We start from the raw sequence: 20,348 nt of genomic DNA on the forward strand, positions 1-20,348 counted from the left end.
GAGACCACAAATCTGGCATTTGAGGGCACTGTTGCACCCAGAAATAAAGCATGCCGCATCACTTGGGATCTAGGGATCCCAGTCGCACTAGGGATTGTTTTGCACAATGAAAGCTAGAGTGAGGCATACATCATTAAAGAGGGCTGTGGGTTAGACAAGATGAACTGCATCTACAAGCCTTTCTGTCTCAGCATCTTCTAGTGCAGTTAGGAGATGTAGGTACTTAAAATGTCCCAGGTATGAATAGGACATCAGGAATTGCAATAGTGATAAGATTTTTATTTTTCTTTTTTTGGAAATGAAATTGGATTCCCACCTCCAGCTTTGGAAGTTACTTTATCTGGAAGTAGTACAGCACCATTCCTGAGGAGGTAGTTCCACCTGGGGGGACCAATTTATAGCCTCCATTTTGCTATCGCAGAGCAGCTCAAATTGGAAAGAGCCCTTGTTGCGGAGATGCACCCCATAATGCTGGACTCTAGGGTTGCTAGTGAAGACAGTAAGACAATGAATGACTTCTTGAAGCTGCATTTTCCACTGTGTTGATCTGCAAACTTGAACATAATTTTCCCATAGTTACCAGTTTCTTGCTTGTACGTGAAATTAATGTTTGAGTTTACCTCCTGACTCCCTAAGCTTATTTCCTTTCTGTTTTTCACAAGGGATCGTGAACAGCAGGCTGCTGAATGATTATCTGCATCGCATCTTTACCAATGCTGATGGGAACCAGCCTGCAGCTGCTTACAGGTATCAGACTTCTTCTCATTCACTAGGATGGCAAGCGATGCTGTATCAGTCCCCAGATACACAGCACTGCGGTGAAAGGAGAGATCTTTTAGTGCCACACAGTGATCTTTGTCAAAAGCACAGCAGCACCGTGTTATAGAAATGGCTCTTAGGTCTTGTCTTTTAATGGCTTTTTCAAATTGCAGGGCTTGCTAGGAAGGATTCTTCAGATTTTTTTTTACATGAAAAAACCCATATACAAAATTACTAGGTAATATTTCTGAAATAAATAGGCAAGTGGGCATTCACGTTATTGTTCCTGTTCCCTTTACTTGTAAGGAAGTGCAAAATGCCCAGGTTTTAGGTACAGGAATGAAAAATAGGTCGTGAGTGCCCTGTAAACTAAAGGCAAGGCTATTACTGATATATGGAATACCACATGTTTCTCAGGCTGTGGAACTGTTGGTACTTTTATTATTAGGAGTCACGAAATGAAAAAACCCCACAAAATTCCTTTTTAGTGTCTGTTTTCTTCTGTTTGTTTTCAGTTCTCCTTCACCTTGTAACCCAGAAACTTGTAGCTTTGGATGAGAAAAAAATCTCCCTTGCATTTAGCTCTTTTGCCAGAGGCAAGTCAGACAGGTTCAGGGCAGGTACAGTGTGGTAAAGCGAGGCAGGCGTGTAGCTCCTGCTGGTTGGCAGTGCTGCAGAGTGGCTGGGGTCACATTCCACAGGCTATACTTAGTACTGCCAGCTCCAATGTGAGCTCAGAGCTGCTAAAAATAGCTCTTGGCCCTCTCCGTTCTTGGTGAGGTAGGGTTATGGCGGGGGGGGAGGCAAAGTGGGTCATGTTACTTTGCCACGAGCTCTCCTGCCAGCATGTCTTGGAATATTCCATCTGCCCGAGCTTTTTGGTTTTCAGTATTTCTAATTTCTTTGCCTGGTGATTAATGACTTGAAAGCACAGAACTGATAGTTTGTTGGACTGGTGTCTCTGTTTCTTTTTGTCCTGCCTTCTACCCTTTCCCCTGGACTTGGCTATTTGGTAGAAAGCCCAGTAGCAGTCAAATAGGTCTTGAAAACAACATTTGCCATATGAGGGCAACTTTTATGGTATGACATCTTGTCTTTAGAGGCCTAAATTTCTCATAGAGGAGCTCGCTGCAGACATCCCTCTGGCTGCCTCATGCTCTTCTAACCCCCTTCCAGAACTCCTCCTCCATGCTAGCTGCTGATTAAGCTGCTTTGCTGAAGCCACCCTCTCTCATGCCAACCAAAACTTTGCTTCCACTTCTGTGCATCTTCACATCCATCAGGCTTTCAAAAGGTCTCTCACCACAGTCTTGGGGAAACCCCTAGTCCTGGAGAAGTGCGAAGTTGTTCCACAGATGGTGTTGGAAGTGGGAAGCAGGGATAGGAACAACTAGCAACTCTCACAGTAAAAGGAGGTCCTGCTGGGGTCCCTCAAAGACCTGCAACACGACCTGTGTTGTTCCGTGTATCCGTGGGAGACTTGGAAAGGGAGAGAGCCTGAGGTGGGAAAGTTTGCTGCTGTTACAAAGCTATTTAGAGCAAAGTAAATGTAAGGCTGTGAGGCGGTGACCGGATAGTGAAACAGTCTATGAAACTCAGCGTAAGGAAATGCAAAGTGATGTATTGAAAGGGGAACAGCCTCAACGTTGTGCATAAAATGATGGGCCCTGAGCTGATTTTTACTGTTTAGGAATGAGACTGGGTTGGGAATTCTAAGCCTTTAGTAAGTCAGACAAAGAAAGTAGGAAGTTAGGAATTGTTAAGAAAGGGATGTAGGATAAGGAAAATCATTATGCCACTGAATACATTTGTGGTTTACCCTCATCTTGAGTATCATGTGGTTCTGGTCTCGCCAACTCCAAAAGGGAGCTGCAGAGGTTTTGAGGAAGGATAAAAGCAAGTCAGATGTCTGGAACGGCTCTTGCACAAAGGACAGCTAAGTAAACCAACCTTGAAAAGAGAGAACTAGGGGAGGGCAGTATGAAAAAGTTCTCTAAATAGTGGCCCGGAGGGGGTGCATGAAAGACTTCTCCTCAGTACAAAACCAGAATGTTTTTGGCTGTTGTCAGACAGAGGATGCTGGGCTAGCCTGACCTTTGCCTGAACTGCTACAGCTGCTGGTGTGGTCTTCTCTCCTCTTTTGTATTACGAAATAGTTGGGGGAAAAAACCTAATCCTGACTTATGCCATGTTTGTATGATGCCGACTGCAGCGAAGTCATGGTCCACAGTTGGTAGTAGAGATGGTTTCTTACTGCCACAAAATACTCTTGAGCAGACTGAAAACTTTAAGATCCTTTGTTAACTACTTTGCTTGTTCACACTGTGTTTGGTCCTTGGTTCACTTGTTGCCCCAACACGCTGGGCAGCAGATTCCTCAGATTCATGACAAGAAACACAGATCGATGGAACTTCCCGGTTCATGTCTCACAGCTCAGGACTGTGTGAACACGTGTGTCTGGGCTGCAGCTCTTTAAAACTTGGAGACAGGGTTTTCTGAAGAGCTCCTGTGCATGTTTATTCCCTAGAAAGCACCTGACCTTCCAGAACCTGCAGGAGCACCTTGACCGGTTGCTAGCAGAGGAGAATGGCTCTGAAGACAGCCGAGGTAGGAGACACTGAGCATCTGTCCAATTTGTGCTTCTGCTTGTGCTGCTTAATTGGGAGGACAAGTTGTATCATGAAAGGCAGTTCCCTGAGTGAGCATTGTTCTGCCCTCCTGTGCTCTAATTTATTGTACCTTTAAATCCTGCCTGTGAGGGGCTCATCAGCCAGCCCTGGAGCAGGTCTGCTTGCAGATGGAGCAGGCATATTTCTAGGCGAAAATGCCTGGAAAAGCAGTTTTGGGGCAAATGTTGGAGGTATTTCACTGATAATGACATGCAGAGCCATTGCTGTGACCAGCAGTGTGCAGTGCTGTCCTCGGTGGGAAATGCAGAGGCTTGTTGACAATTTTTACATACTGGTCTCCGCTGTAGGTACTCGCTTTGGGCCTTAGGCTGTTGCCTGTACTCTTGCTAGCATCCATTTCCCTGAATGAGTCAGGATGTGGCAGGATACAACCTGGCTTCTCTCCTAAAAAGAAGGATTTTTCTTGCTGGCTGCAATCAAAGCGTGATATGTTGGCCAAACATTTGGCTCAGAGTTTAGTTTGGTCTATGAATTTTGCTGAAGTAAAATTTTCAGGCGATGTGGAAAACTTAACATATGACCTGAATGCTGCATAGCTAAGACCTTGTGTGTTGCTGTGAAAACTTCCTTTTAAATCTCAGTGGTGTCTCCTTTCCTGACGTTCTCACGGTCTAACACGGGTAACACTATTTTAGTCTTCCTCCAGTGTAGCAGAATCCAGGTGCTGTTGTAGTCTAGCTGGAGGCACTCGTCAGGTGTACTGTTAAATCCCGCACAACTTTCCCTAACAGGTTTTCTGCAACTCTTGTTTTAGATCAGGTAGCAGAGGGCCGGCTTGGTCCCTCTACTGTGGTGTTGGACCACACGAGCGGTTTTGAGGGGCTCCTGCTGGTCGATGATGACTTACTTGGGGTGAGTGTGATGCTGGGTGCAGCACAAAATGGTCTTGTGGGACTAAAAGCACTCTGGGCTTCTTGGTTTGTTCTTCATAACAGATCCCTGTCACTGGCTTTGTAGCGTGTTGTAAACGGAGTCTACCCAGAAAGCTACAGGATCCTGGAGGAAATGAGCTCTCCTGGGAGAAGGTCTAGCAGTACCCCTAAGTCTCAGCAAGCTCTGAGTGGAGCTGCAAGGAAGTGAAAGGATTACTCTGGCCCAGGGGCTCACTGAAGAGCTTGGCTAAGCAGAGGAAAGGCCAGCAGCCAGCTTTCCTGTCCCTGCCTCTTCCTTCCTTCCTTCTGGTCTTCTCTAATGGTAGCGAGAGGCTGAAGCTGAGGCTTTCCTTTCTCCTTTGTTTCCACGAGCTCCCTGCTTGCTCCTTAGCTGATGTTCCTCATGTAAAAAATGAGCTGAAAGAATCCACTGGAATTTAATCCTTTCCTACTTCAGTAATTTCTGCACTCCTTTCACCCCTTCACTGAGCACACACATCCCGTGCTCCTGTGCTCCTTCCCTCCTTAATCTATGTAACCTTTTTTACCTTTAGCAGAGGAGGCTGCCCTGGTCTCCCCTTTCCCATTAACCACCCACTGTAGCTTACCTTGGCTGTACCTAGAACTTGCCCTCATATCTGATCAGACTGGCTTGCCTGGGAATTCCTTGTTGCTACCTTCATCTCTTCTTCATGGTCTGTCCTGAGATTGAGAGAGTCAGGAGTTAACAGGGTTCAGTTTCTGGGCAGCATGTTACGTGCCAGTCCTGGGCTTTAGTCTGGACAGCATGAATCTATAGTTTTGTTCTAATTTGTCCGGGACTCAAGTGTCTTTCCTATATAATAGTCACTTTTGTATACCTGTCACAATTCACTGGGGACCTGTCTGTCACCACGTAGCCCTTGTACTGCTGCTGCGATGCATGTTTCACTGGGGTTTATCAAGTACAGATGAGCTGTGAGGAGGACCTGGATGGTTCCCCAGGGCCTGTCAGCTCCGAGTACAGCTGCTGCAATGGGGAAGATGTCCTCTTCCCTAGCCTGTGCTTGTGAATAGCTCTCCATCTTGCTTTGGTTTTGAGGGCTAGGACAGAGGGAATGGTAGGGCTGAGCAAAACTGTCTTTTGTCTGACTTTAAAATATCTTTTGTTTGTTGGTCCAGGTGATTGGCCACAGTAACTTTGGCTCCATCAGGGCCACGACGTGTGTCTATAAAGGTAAGGAGAAAAGCAGGCAATGCTTTGAGAAAAGACCCCGGGAAGAGTGTGTGAGGAGTTACATAGCTAGAAAGCTCTGCAATATGCTGCAGTTCCAGATCTTGAGCCCCCTCTTCCCCAGTTCATCCACTGGCTTTTCCAGGAAGTCAGAAGGATGAAGGATTGTGTGATGCTGGAGTGAAGAGGTGGGAGAGGAATGCTGGGGCTGTCCGAGCTCCTTTGTGTGCCACATTCTTTTCTGTGGGAGTAGTGTCAGGTTCTGTCTCTATAATAATGAGCCAGGCAGCAGGGATTTACTGTGTGGCATCTCTTTTTCTTTCAGGGAAGTGGATTTACGAGGTGCTCATCTCCTCCCAGGGACTCATGCAGATTGGCTGGTGTACTCTCAACTGCAGATTTAATCAGGAGGTAGTATAACTGCTGCAGGTGGCACAGGGCTGCTTTCTGTTCCTCCACTGCTTTTTATTTCGGTATGGAGCATCGCATTGGTGCTGTGCTCGTGCTCTGCTGGCATTTTGTGCCCAGCACACACACTAGAAATACCAGGTCTGCTGTTTTAAAAATCTTCACTAGACTTCTCTGGTCTGCGTTCACACAATGGTGCACAGTGTGAAAGCCTTGCACGCTGGGTGCGTTGCTGTTCTCTTGCTGCACGTAGCCACTGCTATGTGTTGATTTTCAGCTGGCGTCTTCTCCAGAGAGTGTGGGGGTCTGCAGTGCTGGCAGCCTGTCTCTTCGGCTGGCCCTCAGCAGCTGGTGCTACAGGGCTTTTTTGCCCAGGAGAGGCAGGCCCAGGCCGGCTCTTCTCAGGCAGCGGGTGAGATGTTTGATGCTGGAAAGGGATGTCAGCTGCAGCATTTCACTAACTTGCTACTCTGCAGCACGTGAGAGGGGAGGTGACAGGCATCGTGGGGGGCTGCTTTGACAGAATTTGGAAGTGTAGTATGCCAGTATTCTTCTTCTGACCCAAAAATGAGTAGGGAATGGTGTATTTCTCTGAACCAAAGATCACAGGCCATTGGATTCACTCCTAGAGTGAGGGCTTTTCCCAGAGAGAGCATGTGTGCTGTCAGCTGCTTGTGGTCCCTGTCTGCCAGTCTCCCCCTTAAAGCCGCCCTTGCGATGAAAGGGATCCTCTATGCTTGGTCTGGTCTGAGTCTCCTCTTTCATACTTTGGTGCAGGAAGGAGTTGGAGATACGCCAGATTCATATGCGTACGATGGAAACAGGGTGCGGAAGTGGAACGTGACTACTACCAACTATGGCAAAGTGAGTAGCTGTCCTCCCAGGAATGGGATGTAGAGTAAGGAGAAGAAAGCAGGTGGCTCCTCCTGCTCGCTGGATTCTTCTGGGCCCCATGAAATGCCCTCAAGCTGTCCTCTCTAATTCAGTCTCCTCTTGGGGAGGTTGTGTGCCAGCAATTGTTTGTACTTTAGGGGTGCTGGACATGCTATGTGGGTGCTGTGTTTAGCAGCTCCAGCAGACTGATTCCCAGCATAGTGCTGCTGTTGGTCTCTGGAAGGCTCTGGTTCCCTGTAGCATGTCGGAGGATGATGCAGTGTTGGGATAAATATAAGTTTGATCCTGTGTGTGTTCCTAGTGCTGGAGGGAAAAAAGATCCCAATCAGTGGCTTATGTGCAGCTTCCAGAAGTGTCTGAGAACCCTATGTGAGCTGCTGTGAGAAGGAACTCTCTCTTCTTCAACCCTGAATCACAAGGGATTGGTTGGGTTGCAGTCAGTCTTCTGATGTGGGAACACCTTGGATATATGTTTAACCTTTTCTCTCCCTTTACTGCAGTCTTGGGCAGCAGGAGACATCGTCAGCTGTCTGATCGACCTTGATGAGGGCACCATTGCTTTCTGCTTGTAAGCATCTTTGCCCTGTTCCCTGCTTTGTTGATGTCTGTGTGTAACACAAAGGTTTCCTCACTGCTCAGCAGGTTGCTGAGCCCTATTTCTGCCCTCTCCCCTTTAAGTTTGTTGGTAGTTCCAGCCTTTGCGTTTCTGCTTTGTGGTCAGAAACCATCTAAATGGGCTGTTGAGTCTCCAAAGTTCAGGTGAGAGCATTTAGCAGAAAGATATTCAAGCTACAAAGTCTGTGTAAAGTTTGCTGGGATTTTGGAGGGGAGGGCATTTCTCGTGATGCTTAATACTACAGTTGGCTGAGCCACACTGATTGCTTTTGTGGCCAGTGTAGACCTTGCCCATCCTAGATTCACAAGGAGCTGTGGAAAGGCTGATAAATCTCCAGCCTCCAACTCCTGTGAACAATGAGCAGAGACCAGCCTGAATAAGAATTGTTCCCTGGCCCTAAACTACAGCCTGCGACGAGTCAGGTGGAATTAAAGACGTTTAGATGCTCCATGTTATCTTTTAGAGAAGAGTAGATTGAGAGCATTATCCTTCTGTTTCCACGACCATCAAACGGATGAGGCCGAATATGTCACCTGCATTTAAAATGTCTTGCTGGTTAGTTACCTCGTAAGGATTTGGGTTGTCCTTGAAGCTGAGTGGGCTCTGCATTTTGTGCAAACTCCAGTGCCTTCCTGTGCTGTCGTATGAAAATGGGAGTGCTGCTGTGCTTCCCAGGGCTCTTGCTCAGCAAAGCTGTGACGTTTACATGTGTGCCAGGTTGAGTGCCAGAAGCATGACTGACTGATGGGTCTGTGTTGGCAAGTTGCTGGGAGGGGAATGCAGGTACCTGGATTGTCCAGTTGACCTCAAAACCTTCCTACTGTGGCTAAAATCTTGTGGGTTTTCCTTCTTTCAGGAACGGCATATCTCTGGGAACCGCTTTTGATAACATCACGAGGGGCGCTGGAATGGCTTACTTCCCTGCAATCAGCCTGTCATTCAAAGAGTCTGTTGCTTTTAACTTCGGAAGCCGTCCACTCCGATATCCTTTGGGTGTGGGGAGAGGAGGTCTGAAGGGAGAAGAGCCTGTCCTGACACCATCCTTGGAGGCTGTAGAATATACATACCTGACTGCAATTCACTTTCTTCTGTTGGCAGTTGTGCTCAGAGCAGGGTCAAGGAGAGAAGAACCAGATATCCCTCAGCTGGAGCAGAACTGCAGGGCACACAAACATCAGTGCTGGTCCCTGACAGTTTCTGAAATGAGATTTGCTTTCAGCTCTGAATCAGCAGCTACTGCTGCAGCCGTGGGCTGCCTGTTCCCAGGCACTCGGATCCTGCAAAGGTCTCACTCTCCAGTTTTGGAAATCCTAATGCTTCTGTGCTGCTGAGCCTCTTGGCCACCGCTCTCCTACCTCCCAGCCGCATGGGACCTCTGACGTGGTATTAGGGTTGCCTGCTGCCTTCCTGTGCAAATGCTGAGACCTGCAGCTCCTGTCAGAGCAGTCCTGGGTGTGCTTGTTGATAACTGGAGTGGAGGCTTTTGTCGGTTTTTCTGATGAGAGCAGAAGTGTGGTGTGAAATACTTGCTGCTTGCAATATTGAGGAAGTGGGGATAAGAGCTTGTGGCTCCATTTAGAAGGCACTGTGGTTTGAATTGTGACTGAGGCATGGGTGGGTATAAAGTAAAATAGAGACGCAGGCTTTTCTTTGCACAAACAAAGGAAGTCCTGAAGGGATCAGATTGCATTTTACCTTAACACTTGCCTACTTATCCAGTGGAAGGTTACCGCCCCTTGCAAGATCCTCCCATTGCAGACCTAGTGAAGGCTCGCAAGCTGTTAGGCTACTTGAAGAATGTGATCCATATCGGAATTGATGTGACGGTAGGCTAACGTCACTGGGTGGATCTGTGGGGCAGCATGCTGGGAACTGTGGTTCTGCACTTCTCAGCTCATGCTGGCAGCTCAGATGTTTCCATACACCTGAGCGTCTAAATGCTTGCATGCTTTTGCATGGGGCGTGCATGTCCCTGAAGCTCTTTGGCTTGCAAAATAGGATTTCTGATAGTTCCAGGACTGAATTTAAATCGTACTGGGCTTTGTTGTTCTCCGTCCTATGAGGTTTCGTTCCCAGTATGCAAGAGGTAATGTTTGTCAGGGTCCGAACTGCTGGATTTGATTTTGCAGCCTTGAAAGAAGCTCGTTCATATCCTAAACTTTTTACTGATGTCCTGCTGCAGTGATGTGGTGAAATTCTGTCAGGTCTGCCTTGAGAACTGTTTTGGCTGTGGCACTGTTTGCTAGAAACCATTTTTTTCCGCTAGAATGGGAGGTGATCTGTTTATGCCCAAAGGGTAGGGAATGCCATCTGCTATGATGTTGGCTTGAATGGAGGCCTGCTTTACTAGTTGACCTCCTCTGTAGGGATTCCCATTTACAGATTAGCATGTACACTTGAACCCTTTCAGAAAAACATTTTCAAGGTGCATGCCTGTGGCTGATAGTAACTGACATCTGGACTGCACTACAGCTCTCCATAGGCATGGGCCTGGCTGCTTTGCCATCCTAAATTCCCACGTTCAAGTGTTTTACTGCCATCAGGCATGGGACAGCAAACAGTGGCTGCTCCAGGCCTCCGGTTCATTCAGTCATTGGTGTATGGGTGGATTGGGCTGGATCCAAGCCGTGTGTTTTTCTGGGTTTGTCATTGCAGGAGGGGAAGCTGGTGGAGAAGGACACGTCCATGTGGCAGCTGCAGGGAGAACCCACAGTGTTGATTACATTAGCCCACATCTTCAATTATTTCTCCCCTTTTATGGTGAGTTTTGCCTGCCCATTGCAAGCTTCTGTAGATGCCTGTTATTATGCTTGCAAGGGGAGGTAAACGTCAGCTTTCTCTGGGAAGTGACTGTGCCTTGCAGGACTGTTGACCTGGCTCTCTGTCTGCAGTGCAAGGTGTACCTGGTGGAAGATGTGCTCATGACCTTCCTGTTGAGCATCCTTGAGCAAGGAGGGGCAGTGGAGGCCCATCCCCTTATTCAGCAGCTGCTGGATCTCATGTGGCTTCTTATGGAGGTGAGCTGCTAGGGTGCTGGTTCTTCCCCAGGGATCACAGGGAGACCCTGGGAGGTGCTGAGGACAGGAGTCTTCCCTAGAAAATGCTGGTAGTGATCAGCTTCTTTTCCTTCCTGGTGACAAGATCCCTTTTTTTGTGGTAGACCACCCTCTCACCTAGTTCATCTGACTGCTGCTTCACACCCATGGAAGGAGTGCTGAGTGCAGAGTAATTGGTAATGGTGACACTGGCAATGAGCTAACAAGGCATTTCTAAGCTTCTCCTACTGCCAAAGGAACTGGTGATGTTGAATAACTTCCTGCTTCTGGGAACATCAAATTTATCAATAAGAAATTATTTGGTCTCTTGGATGTTGTTAATGCTTATGTAACTGCAGAGGTCTTAAATGCCGCCATGTGCCCCAAGAGATAGATCAGAGTGTGCAGGACTGAGGTGGAAATGGGCATTGCACTCTCACCACCCCCAGCACCGCTGGGGAAAAACCTCCTCCAACTTCCCATGCCCCTTCCTGTCCAAGCTGGATGAGGTCACTCCTTCCTGGGACACGTTTGAGGCAGCCTTTGTTTGCTAGCCACTGGGAAGCTGCTGCTGCTGGAGTGCTGGGGTGGTTACACAGAGCCAACCACTGCCAGGGATCTGCTTGGAGACAGCATGTCTGTCCTTTGGGGTGACAATTAACAGATACGGGCACTGGCCCAGCCAGCTGTCATGAGAAGTTTAATTGAAAAATGTCACGGCCCCCTCAGACTCATCATCTTAGAAGTGAAGCTGAACACCCTGGTAGGGCTGCTGTGTTTGTGGAAGAGTTGGCTCTCATCCTGCTGGTTGGCTGTGAGTTGGACTCAAAAAGACAGCTCTTCTATCATCACATTTACACAAGAGTAACTTCTTTTCCTTTCTGGGTAGGTTCTGCCAACACTGTGTGTTGGGTAGGTTCAGGGGACATGAGGATAGGTCACTCAGCCCAACTAAATAGGAGCTGGGACTTTGTTTTTTTGTAGATGACTTTTGGGTTGGTTTTGCTAGTGCAGAAACATGTTTCCCTGTAGCAAAGCGATGGCACTGACTTCTGCTTGGACTCTTTCCTGTGGAATCAGATGGACAAACACTGTGGGTTCAGAACACCTGCTTTTTCAGTTCAGAAGTGAATGCTTCCTTCCAAGGTCACACTCTGGGAAGTATAGCTGTTCCCGACTCCATGCTGTTGCTGTTCAATGTGTTTCTTATTTTCTCAGGAGTATGAAGTGCACGAGTGCCTCAAGCAGCTACTGATGTCCTTGCTGCGGGCTTACAGGTTCTCCCCCATCATCCCAGACCTGGGATTACAAGTGAGTTGCACTTCTGAATCCCCGGGAACCTGTGACTAGCCAGCTTCTGTTATGTCCCCTTGTCCAAAGGTACAGGATGTTTTGGATTTTGCACTTTTTTGATCCAGAGATGGCAGTTCTGTCACATTGTACCTATTGGAGAGTTGTATCTTCTGTAGGTGGAGTCACTTTTACTTCTCCTGTTTCCCTAGATTCACTACCTCCGGCTCACCATTGCAGTCTTGAAGCATGAGAAATCCAGGAAATACCTACTCAGCAATGTTCTGTATCCTTTGTGCCTCCTCCAGTCTCAGTTCTCCCTGGCATCAATAATGCAGCCAAGGAGACTTCAAGGATCTGCAGGTCCTGGGAGGTGAAGCCACCCTGTCTTTGAGAGGTCATTTCTAATTTCTCAGGTCTCCTCTGTCTGACTGACACCATTCTCTACAAAGTCCTGCTTTGAGGAGGGGGAGCACTGTCATATAGTTCACATCCTACTAAGACTGAGGACTTCATTTCTACCTGACTGACCTCTCTAATGTCCGTAGAGCAAAACCACTTTCAGAGCAGTCCAGCTGCCATGCTAGCATTTGGGTAGCTGCTGTGATAACTCTGTGGGGCTTCTCCCAGGAGAAGGGGACTCTGGGTCTTGCAGAGCTTTGAGTGGTTGTTTGGAAGGGGATCTCTCACTACAGCTCTGGAAACACGCCCTGTACCTTCTCCCGACAAAGCTACTGTGTTTGCTTTAACTTGGCCGCAGCTTCGATGTGCTCCGTTCGGTTGTGTTCTTCTACATCAAGAGCCCGCTGCGTGTGGAGGAGGCTGGTTTGCAGGAGCTCATTCCCACCACGTGGTGGCCAAACCGCTTCACCAAGGAGGTGAGTAAGGGCACGTCCACTGAGGAGGCTGAAGAAATTCTGTGGCCTGCTGCCCCCATCATTTTCTGACTGAGGAGATTGGATGGCCCGTGTTCCCAGCTGCGTTAGCACTGGTGCACCCTGCAGAGATGTGTGAGAGCTGTAGCCTCTCCATTGCCCTCTCATCTTTATTGTCCCTTTAGAGGGGTTGTTTGGGGTTTATTGCTCAGGAGAGTTTTCTGTGGCAACAGATTTGGAAGGGAACTTCACAGCGTCTAAGGAATTACAGGTTGACTGGTGTGTTCTCAGAAGATCTCCTGCCCTTACTCATTACAAAGCCAGGGAAAGCCTGTTTAGGTGTGCTGCCAGCTGCAGTCACATACTTGCACATTGTTTCAGTGAGTTTCTGCTCTCACTTTGGCAAGATATTTCCCCTGTGCAGTGATCTACTAATCAGTGTCTGTCCCCCAACCAGGGCAAGGAGAGTAAGGAGGTGAAGGAGGAGAGTGCTGAGGAGAGACTGAGGCGGCGAGCATATGAAAGAGGCTGCCAGCGGCTCAAGAAACGCATTGAAGGTCTGTGAGGAGGGAGGGAAATTGCAAAGATCCCATACCTTCTGTGCAGCCAAGGGGACCAACCCTTGAGCTGTTTCCAAACCCCCTGCATGACCTGAAGTCCGGCTGTGTTTCTGCCAGGACAGGCTGTGCTGCAGAGGCGGGGGCCAGCCGTGCTATTATTTGGTGGAGAGGTATGAGTGCTGGGACCCACTGCACAGACCTGCAGCATCCCACCATGGGACATGAGCAAACCAAAATTCCCCTTTAGGGGCATTGTTTATCAGCTGTGGATGAATTTATTGCTAGGTGGCAGAGGAGAAAATTCTCACAGTGATGGGATTAGCATTCTGCTGGCACCGGTTCTTCCTGGGCCTTCTCTGCTGAGGAGGTAGCCTTTCTCCAGGGGACAGGGTACACACTTGGGTTTAATAGGGGTAGTTGCTCTCCAGTGCTTGTTTTCTGATGGGAGACACGTGTCCCCATTTTAGTGGTGGAAGGTCTCCAGGTTCAGATTCTGAAGCTGCTGCTGAACAACAAGGACAGAGGAGGGGTAAGTGCAATGTGGATCTTTTGCTACAGTATCTCCACATCACAGGACTTGTAAAGTATAGGTTTACCACCTGCTTTTCCTCCTGCCAGGGGGAAGCTTCCAGATACATCTTCCTAAACAAATTCCGCAAGTTTCTTCAGGAGAACGCTAGCAACAGAGGGGTAAGTCAGAGGGCCAGCCTTCCTGAAAGCCTCACTCTGAGAGCTCTTCGGCACCTTCAGGCTGGGAGCTCTGCCCTTTTGGCTGGGCTGCTTCCAGCAGTTGATCAACTGAGGTCTAGATAGGGCAGGGAGTAGGGGAGGAGGGAGAAGATCTGAGGCTAGAAACCAGGCAGTTTATCCAAGTCCTGTGCAGTGATTTATGGAAAAGCGGTCCTTGGGAACAGCCTTGGGTGGGAGCTGAACATCCCCCTAAAACCTCTCGGGGAGCACGGCTGTGGCGTGCTCTGCCACAGCTGGCATGCTGGCTTTGGCATCCTCTTCACTGCTTAGGTGGGGACTGTTCTTCTGGCCCTGGATCAGGCTGTTGGCCTACAGCTTTGGGAGGCAGGCATCCGCTGTTGCAGGAAACCCTTTCTTCACCTGCATCTCTGTGTTCATGATCAGCCCCATCTTTCGTGGTGGAGCATGTGGTATCCATCCTCCTCTGTCAGACCAGCTTGTTGTTTCAGTGCCCAGGACTTTCTAGAGGTGGAAACTGCTGCCTACCATCAGGGCTGGGCTCTCTCCCAGTGGTGGAAGCTAGAGATAACAGCAAGGCTGAGAACACAAAGTTTCTGCCTGCCCCATGTAGCCACTGGAACTAAGATGCACTTTCACACCTGCCCTGATGGCTGAACTCTCATTCTTGTCCTAGAACTTGACTGTGTTGTGCCCGCCAGAGTACATGGTGTGCTTCCTGCACCGGCTTATCACTGCCCTGCGTTTCTTCTGGGATGGCCACAAGACAAAGACCCCTGCCGCACTGAGCAGTGAAGGTAAGGCCTGGAGGAGGAGCTTTGAAGGCATTTTTGTGGTTAGGACAAGGTTTCCCTCTTGGCAGTGCTTTCCAGGATGCTGTAAATTTTGTTTCTCATGGGTGCTTGAGCCTTCTGTCACCCTGTGACTGTAGTTCCCAGTCACGCTGGGAAATTCCTGTGTGCAGATCTAGTCCAGTTAACATCCAGACCTGAGACTTGCAAAGGAGCACCTGTACTGTTTGCTGGTTTCCCCGGTATGCTCTAGAGCAGTGTCCAATATTGATTATGGGTCTATAGGTCTGTAGCTCAGTGATCCCATCCATAGTTAAAGTTTAGGGGAAGATATTTGTCTGTTTTCATGGTTCCCAGACTGTGGAATTAAGGGGAGACCAAGTCAATGCCAGTTGCTTTCCTACCCTCAAACCCCACTTTGCTTGTCCTGCCACGATCTGTTTGGCACTCCCTTTTTTTACTTTAGGCTGACCCTTTCTCTGAACTCAGTAAGTGCCTTACGACTGTGGGACTAAGTGACACAGCTGGAGTGGCCAGGTGGAGAGCTGCTGAGTTTTCTGATGATCCAGTTTCCCCCAGTGACTGTGGCTGGGAGGGAGGAAGTGCTGGGAGGCTTGTCAATGGCCATGGGTTGCTCCTGTATATGGATCTAATGCTTGCTTCGTTGTGGAAATCACCTCTGCCTTAATGGCTTGTGCTTTTATGACAACACAAATTGTCACTAAATATTAGTCCAGGCTGGGCCTTGGGGTCTGTCTTAGGAAGGCTTACGTGTCTGCGTGGGTCCTATGCATGGGACTCGTGGAAAAAACAAATCTCCTTCTCTGCTTTAGAGGCATATGTCCCTCCTCAACTCTTCTATAATGGGAAGGTGGATTATTTTGACCTTCAGCGACTCGGAGGTCTCCTGTCTCATCTTAAGAAGACTCTGAAAGGTAAGTGCTCTCATTTCCAGTACCTGCCTCCAGGTCCTGGCTGGAGTTCACCCGAGAGACATCCCAGGGAGGGAGCCGTGGGTAATGAATTGTGATTAAATGTAGGGAGAGAAGACTTGAATTTTAATGAGGTGCAACTTACACTGAAGAAGACACTATCTCTCTTGGGTGGAGCGTCCTTTAAGTTAACAGTTTACTGTTTATATCCCTGAATGGGGCCTGTGGCTGGTGGAGGTAAGGGTGTGGTCTGGGAATATCCTCTGGTGTGGTGCTTTTGCTGCAGCACAGCCAAGGGCTGGGAGCTGTCAAAGCGCTAACCGTCAGCCTGGTTCTGCTGGTCTGAAGGATGTCCAGGATTTACTTGCTGTACCGCTCCAAGCAAGCAATAGCAGCCCTGTGTATGTATTGCAGCTGTGTGTTTGTATGCAGCACGCTACTCCGGCAATAGACTTTCAAAGCCTCCCTTTCGGAAGGGTTAGAAACCCCTTGCCATTTAGTCGGATTGGGTTTGTCTCTGGTTTCTGGCTAATGTGGCACTTGCCTTTGGCTCAGATCTCTCTTCTCCTTCCCCAGTGTGTTTGCAAGATAAGGACCATTTTCCCTGCCTCAAGTTGATCCCTGGCTGTTCAAAATTAGGTTACTTAACTTGAGAACCACATAATCTCCTCTGGTCTCTTACCAAGGTCTTCCTGGCCAGCTTTAAAGACAGGGCAATGGACTAGAGGACACATTGTTCAGGCTTTGTACAGCATAGTCATCAGTGCAGCCTTCCTCTGGGCTGAGAATGGTTTCTGCTCTAAGTCTCAGTCCTAGTGACTTGAGGACATGTCACGGGACAGCACTGAAGAGCTGGATGCTTAAAAAATGGTCTCAGGCCCTGAGTTTCCTTCCCTACGCTAGTCCAGTTTTGTCTCCTGGTTCCTCAGTTCTATTTGTTGCTGTAGGACCAGGAACAGAAATGGGTCCTGGGTGAGCAGCACTTGTTGTTGCTGCTTGATGTCTGCTTTGTTAGCAACGGCAGACCTATGCCCTGTAAGGAAGCTGGGGGGAAGGTGAGCTTGTTCTGATGCAGCATCCAACTTCACTGGCTGCTTCTCTACTGCCGAGAAGCAGGAAAGAGGATAAGCCTAGGGCTGCCTCATGGGAAGTGAAGGGTGACTCCTGCATTCACAGCTGCTTTGGTGTGCTCTGTGCAGATGACCTGGCTGCAAAAGCCAATGTCCTGATTGACCCTGCGGAGCTGCAGGCAGTGACTATGGACGATCTTGATGAAGATGAGGAATCGGCAACATCAGCTGCACAGGTGAGCCATGTACTGTTATTCATCTGTGGGACCCCACGTGCCAAGGCAGCAAGCTCAGCCTCTGGCTGGAAAAGCTTTGCTTTAGGGAAGGCAGTGTCTGGACGAGGACTGTAACCAGCCCGCAGGCAGTCAGATAAACAGCTGCACTTGCATGAGGGTCACTGGAGATTAGCAAAATCCTGGATGCACCAAGTTTGAGCAGCAAAATTTTCTTTGCTCTGCTCTCTCACTAGCCACTGATCTGAATATGCCCCCTCCCTTCCATGGCAGTTCTTGGTGCTTGCATTGGAAAGGGTGCGAGGCAACTGCGGACAGAGCAGCTTCTTGCTGTGCAGATCTGCTGCTTGTACCTGGCATGGTCCCTTAGAGGAAGGAATATCCGTTAGCTAACCTGGCATTGCTGGCCCAGCCATGATAGGAAGGGTATCTTCTCACCTTCCAGTGGCCACTGTGTATCTGTACCAACATCCTTGCAGGGACAAGGGAGGAATAGCAGGCAGCCAAACAGCTAGAACTGTTTCCCCCTTAATTTCTTTTCAGTCTCAGCGTCCCTCTGCTGCCCTGGCCATCGGTGGAGCTCTCGCTAGACCTGGCTGGCTCAGCTCCCCCACCCTGGGCCGTGCCAACCGCTTCCTCAGCACGGCAGCCGTCAGCCTGATGAACCCACGTCGGCCTCTTGGCGCCCTGGAGAAGATCAAAGTGCGCACGCTAAGTGTGGAGCAGCGGACAGAGGAGGACAGTGAGTACTTCTGCTGCGTGCTAGCGTGGCCCAGGTGGTCCCTGGGAGAACGGTGTCTTCCAGCTCCCAGTACTCTCAAGGGGAAAGCAATCTATTTACTGCCAGCATTGCTCCTTCCCATTCTCAGGACATGCTGACACCCACAAGTCCACAAGTTAACCTCTTTGCCATCCTGAACATGACAGTGGTGATGCTGTCACTCTCTGCTTGTAAGAAGACGCTGCCTTGGTTCCTGCAAGTGCAGGGAGACTTTGCAGGGAGCTAGTTCAAAGGCAGCTGTAGCCACGCTTGCTCTGGACACAGACCAGCCAGAGGATGATGTGTGCAGTAGCAGCACCATTGCTGTTGGGGCAGGCCAGGCAGGCCTCTGAAGCACGTACAGGGCTTGAGGAAGTGGGACTTGCATGGTGTGGGTCTGTTTGAACAGATCTGGCAGGTCAGCCTGGTGCAGGCAGTGAGATTGGAATGGTGTGTTAGTGTATCTAGTGAATCACATGGGCTGGGAAGGAGTACTGTGTTGCAGAAGTACAGCAGGGCTTTGGCTTCGGAGAGGTGCAGGCAGAAGCTGAGGTGCCAAAATGCCTTGCTGAGAACTTCTCTCCTGTCTGGGGGATGCATTTGCAGTTGAAGGCAGCCATGGAAATGAAGGTCTTTTACTGGGCAGACCCCCAGAGGAGCCAGACCAGCCCATCACAGAGAACTCCCTCCTGGAAGTCCTGGATGGGATAGTGATGATGTACAACCTCAGTGTCCACCAGCAGCTTGGGAAGGTAAGCAGCACGTGCTATGCAGGAATCCATTCCCCCAACCTCCATGCTTCTCTGCTGACTGTTTTCTGCTTATTTAGTGACTGTGTGTGCCCTTTCCTTCTCCTCCCAACCCCTGTGGGGGATCTGATTGCATGCTTATGTGTCTAGGGAAAAAAAGGCCTTCATTTATTGTTGGAATCTGCTTGTTTTTCAGATGGTTGGTGTGTCAGATGATGTGAATGAATACGCCATGGCACTGAAAGACACAGAGGAAAAAATCAGCCGCTGCCCGAAACGGGTAAGTGTCTCTGGACTCCCAGCTTCTTTTTCTGGTAAAGCCTCCGTTTCTGGCAAAACAGATGAAGCACAGTGGGTGATTTCCAGCCTTGGAGCGGCCAATGTCTTGGATGGGGTAGTAACCCATGCCTGGAGCTGGCAGCCGCATTTCATACTGTGCCAACCCATTGTACCAACTGCCTCAAGGAACAGAGGGTCTGAAGCAACTGCTTTGGCCTCTCCCAGACTAGCCGTAGCAGCTTGCAAACCTCCATGTACTGCAGACACCTTGGAGTTGGTCTCCTGGGGTGGGGACCCTCCAGTGCTGGACTTGGGACACATCTGTCCTATTACAGCTGCCGGAGACTGAGTGTATCTGATGATGCATTCAAAAAGTATCCCTGACAACAGTTGACCCTAAGCTGCTGCCCACACTGGACCAGCATCTGCACCAGGCCTTGTGGGCTGCAGCTGAGACTGATAAGTGCTCTTTACAGCTCTGCCTCCCACTCCCTCTGCAGAAAGGCTGCTGACCCCTTTCCCTCCTGCCAGTACTCCCTAGCTAGCCCCAAGCTGGTATTTGCTTTTGCATTGTTTGTCCAGCTCTGAAAAAGGATGCTATAAATGGCAGTGATATCTGCCCTCACATCTTTTCCCTCTTTTCAGAGGAGAGACATCCACGAGGAACTGCTAAAGAGCCAAAAGGTCTTCTCCGAGAAGCTCAATCACCTAAGCCGACGCCTCGCCTGGATAAATGTCACCATTTATTCAAAGGTGGGCAGGAGCATAAAGTGAGCAGCTCAGAGGACACCGAGCAAGTGAGCCTCTGTATCTGTGCTGCTTGGCTCATATGTCACAAGTGTCATTTTCCCTGGTGTTGGAGCAATGCCGATGATCTGTGGGGCTTGTTTTTCTTTTCTCGTGCATCAGAGACTCCTTCCTAGGCCTGGACCCCATCCTGTCCCAGGCTTGGACCCATAGTGTTTGTTAGGACGCAGTCCAGTCTGGTCTGAGCTGTGCGTGGTGCTGTAGGCTTTCCCTTGGGGCATCGGGTCTCTGCACTGCGGACAGAAGGGTGCAGGTCAAAGGGAGATTCAGTTCTCAGGACACGTTTAGAGGATAGAGGCTACTGTAAACCATTTCCCTGAGCTGTGCTGTGCATCACGGGGGGGTCTCACTAGTGCCGCTCGTCCTGAAATCTGCAGGATCCAAGCCTAGGGTTTTTTGTTCAGATGTTCTCCCCTTCTTCACTTGGTTCCCATATAGACAGAGTGCATTCTGCATTTAGTAATGCAGTGACTGTTTGCACAGGTTGTCCCTTTTTCCCTGAATTCACCATTTTCCCGGATAAAGTCTCTGGTCTGTTTTCACATGAGCAGTTTGTGCTCTTACACTCTGCAGATCTCTTCCTGTCATCCCTTGCACATTGCCATGCCCCATCTGTGTCTGTAGCTTTTTGTGCTGGGGAAGAAGACACATTTCCCTGAACATGCAGTGGCAGCAGGGTCTCTGCATGTGTCCCAGGATGTAAACAGGGAGGGGAAGAGTGGTAGTTCCTAGGAACATGTCTGGCAGAGCTGCAAGTGGCTGATCCTGACTCCACGCGCTCTTTGCTCGTCCCCTCCTTCACTCCCA

At 49.3% G+C, this 20,348-nt stretch overlaps 1 protein-coding gene across 1 annotated transcript in view; it reads left to right on the forward strand.

Annotated features, from left to right (window-relative positions):
* Positions 1-20,348, forward strand: part of RNF123 (ring finger protein 123) — a 49,382-nt gene that overhangs the window by 704 nt on the left and 28,330 nt on the right. The window contains exons 2-25 of the mRNA XM_059823243.1: positions 663-747; positions 3,287-3,366; positions 4,204-4,301; positions 5,483-5,537; positions 5,860-5,945; positions 6,720-6,806; positions 7,337-7,404; positions 8,309-8,434; positions 9,164-9,278; positions 10,108-10,212; positions 10,344-10,469; positions 11,706-11,798; positions 11,990-12,063; positions 12,538-12,655; positions 13,110-13,209; positions 13,680-13,741; positions 13,831-13,902; positions 14,597-14,717; positions 15,545-15,646; positions 16,843-16,949; positions 17,496-17,688; positions 18,313-18,458; positions 18,652-18,735; positions 19,380-19,487. Coding sequence (XP_059679226.1) covers positions 663-747; positions 3,287-3,366; positions 4,204-4,301; positions 5,483-5,537; positions 5,860-5,945; positions 6,720-6,806; positions 7,337-7,404; positions 8,309-8,434; positions 9,164-9,278; positions 10,108-10,212; positions 10,344-10,469; positions 11,706-11,798; positions 11,990-12,063; positions 12,538-12,655; positions 13,110-13,209; positions 13,680-13,741; positions 13,831-13,902; positions 14,597-14,717; positions 15,545-15,646; positions 16,843-16,949; positions 17,496-17,688; positions 18,313-18,458; positions 18,652-18,735; positions 19,380-19,487 — 2,411 coding nt within the window. The remainder of the gene's footprint in view (positions 1-662; positions 748-3,286; positions 3,367-4,203; positions 4,302-5,482; positions 5,538-5,859; positions 5,946-6,719; positions 6,807-7,336; positions 7,405-8,308; positions 8,435-9,163; positions 9,279-10,107; positions 10,213-10,343; positions 10,470-11,705; positions 11,799-11,989; positions 12,064-12,537; positions 12,656-13,109; positions 13,210-13,679; positions 13,742-13,830; positions 13,903-14,596; positions 14,718-15,544; positions 15,647-16,842; positions 16,950-17,495; positions 17,689-18,312; positions 18,459-18,651; positions 18,736-19,379; positions 19,488-20,348) is intronic.

Source organism: Gavia stellata, chromosome 12 (assembly GCF_030936135.1).
Source record: "Gavia stellata isolate bGavSte3 chromosome 12, bGavSte3.hap2, whole genome shotgun sequence".
Lineage (NCBI taxonomy): Eukaryota > Metazoa > Chordata > Aves > Gaviiformes > Gaviidae > Gavia > Gavia stellata.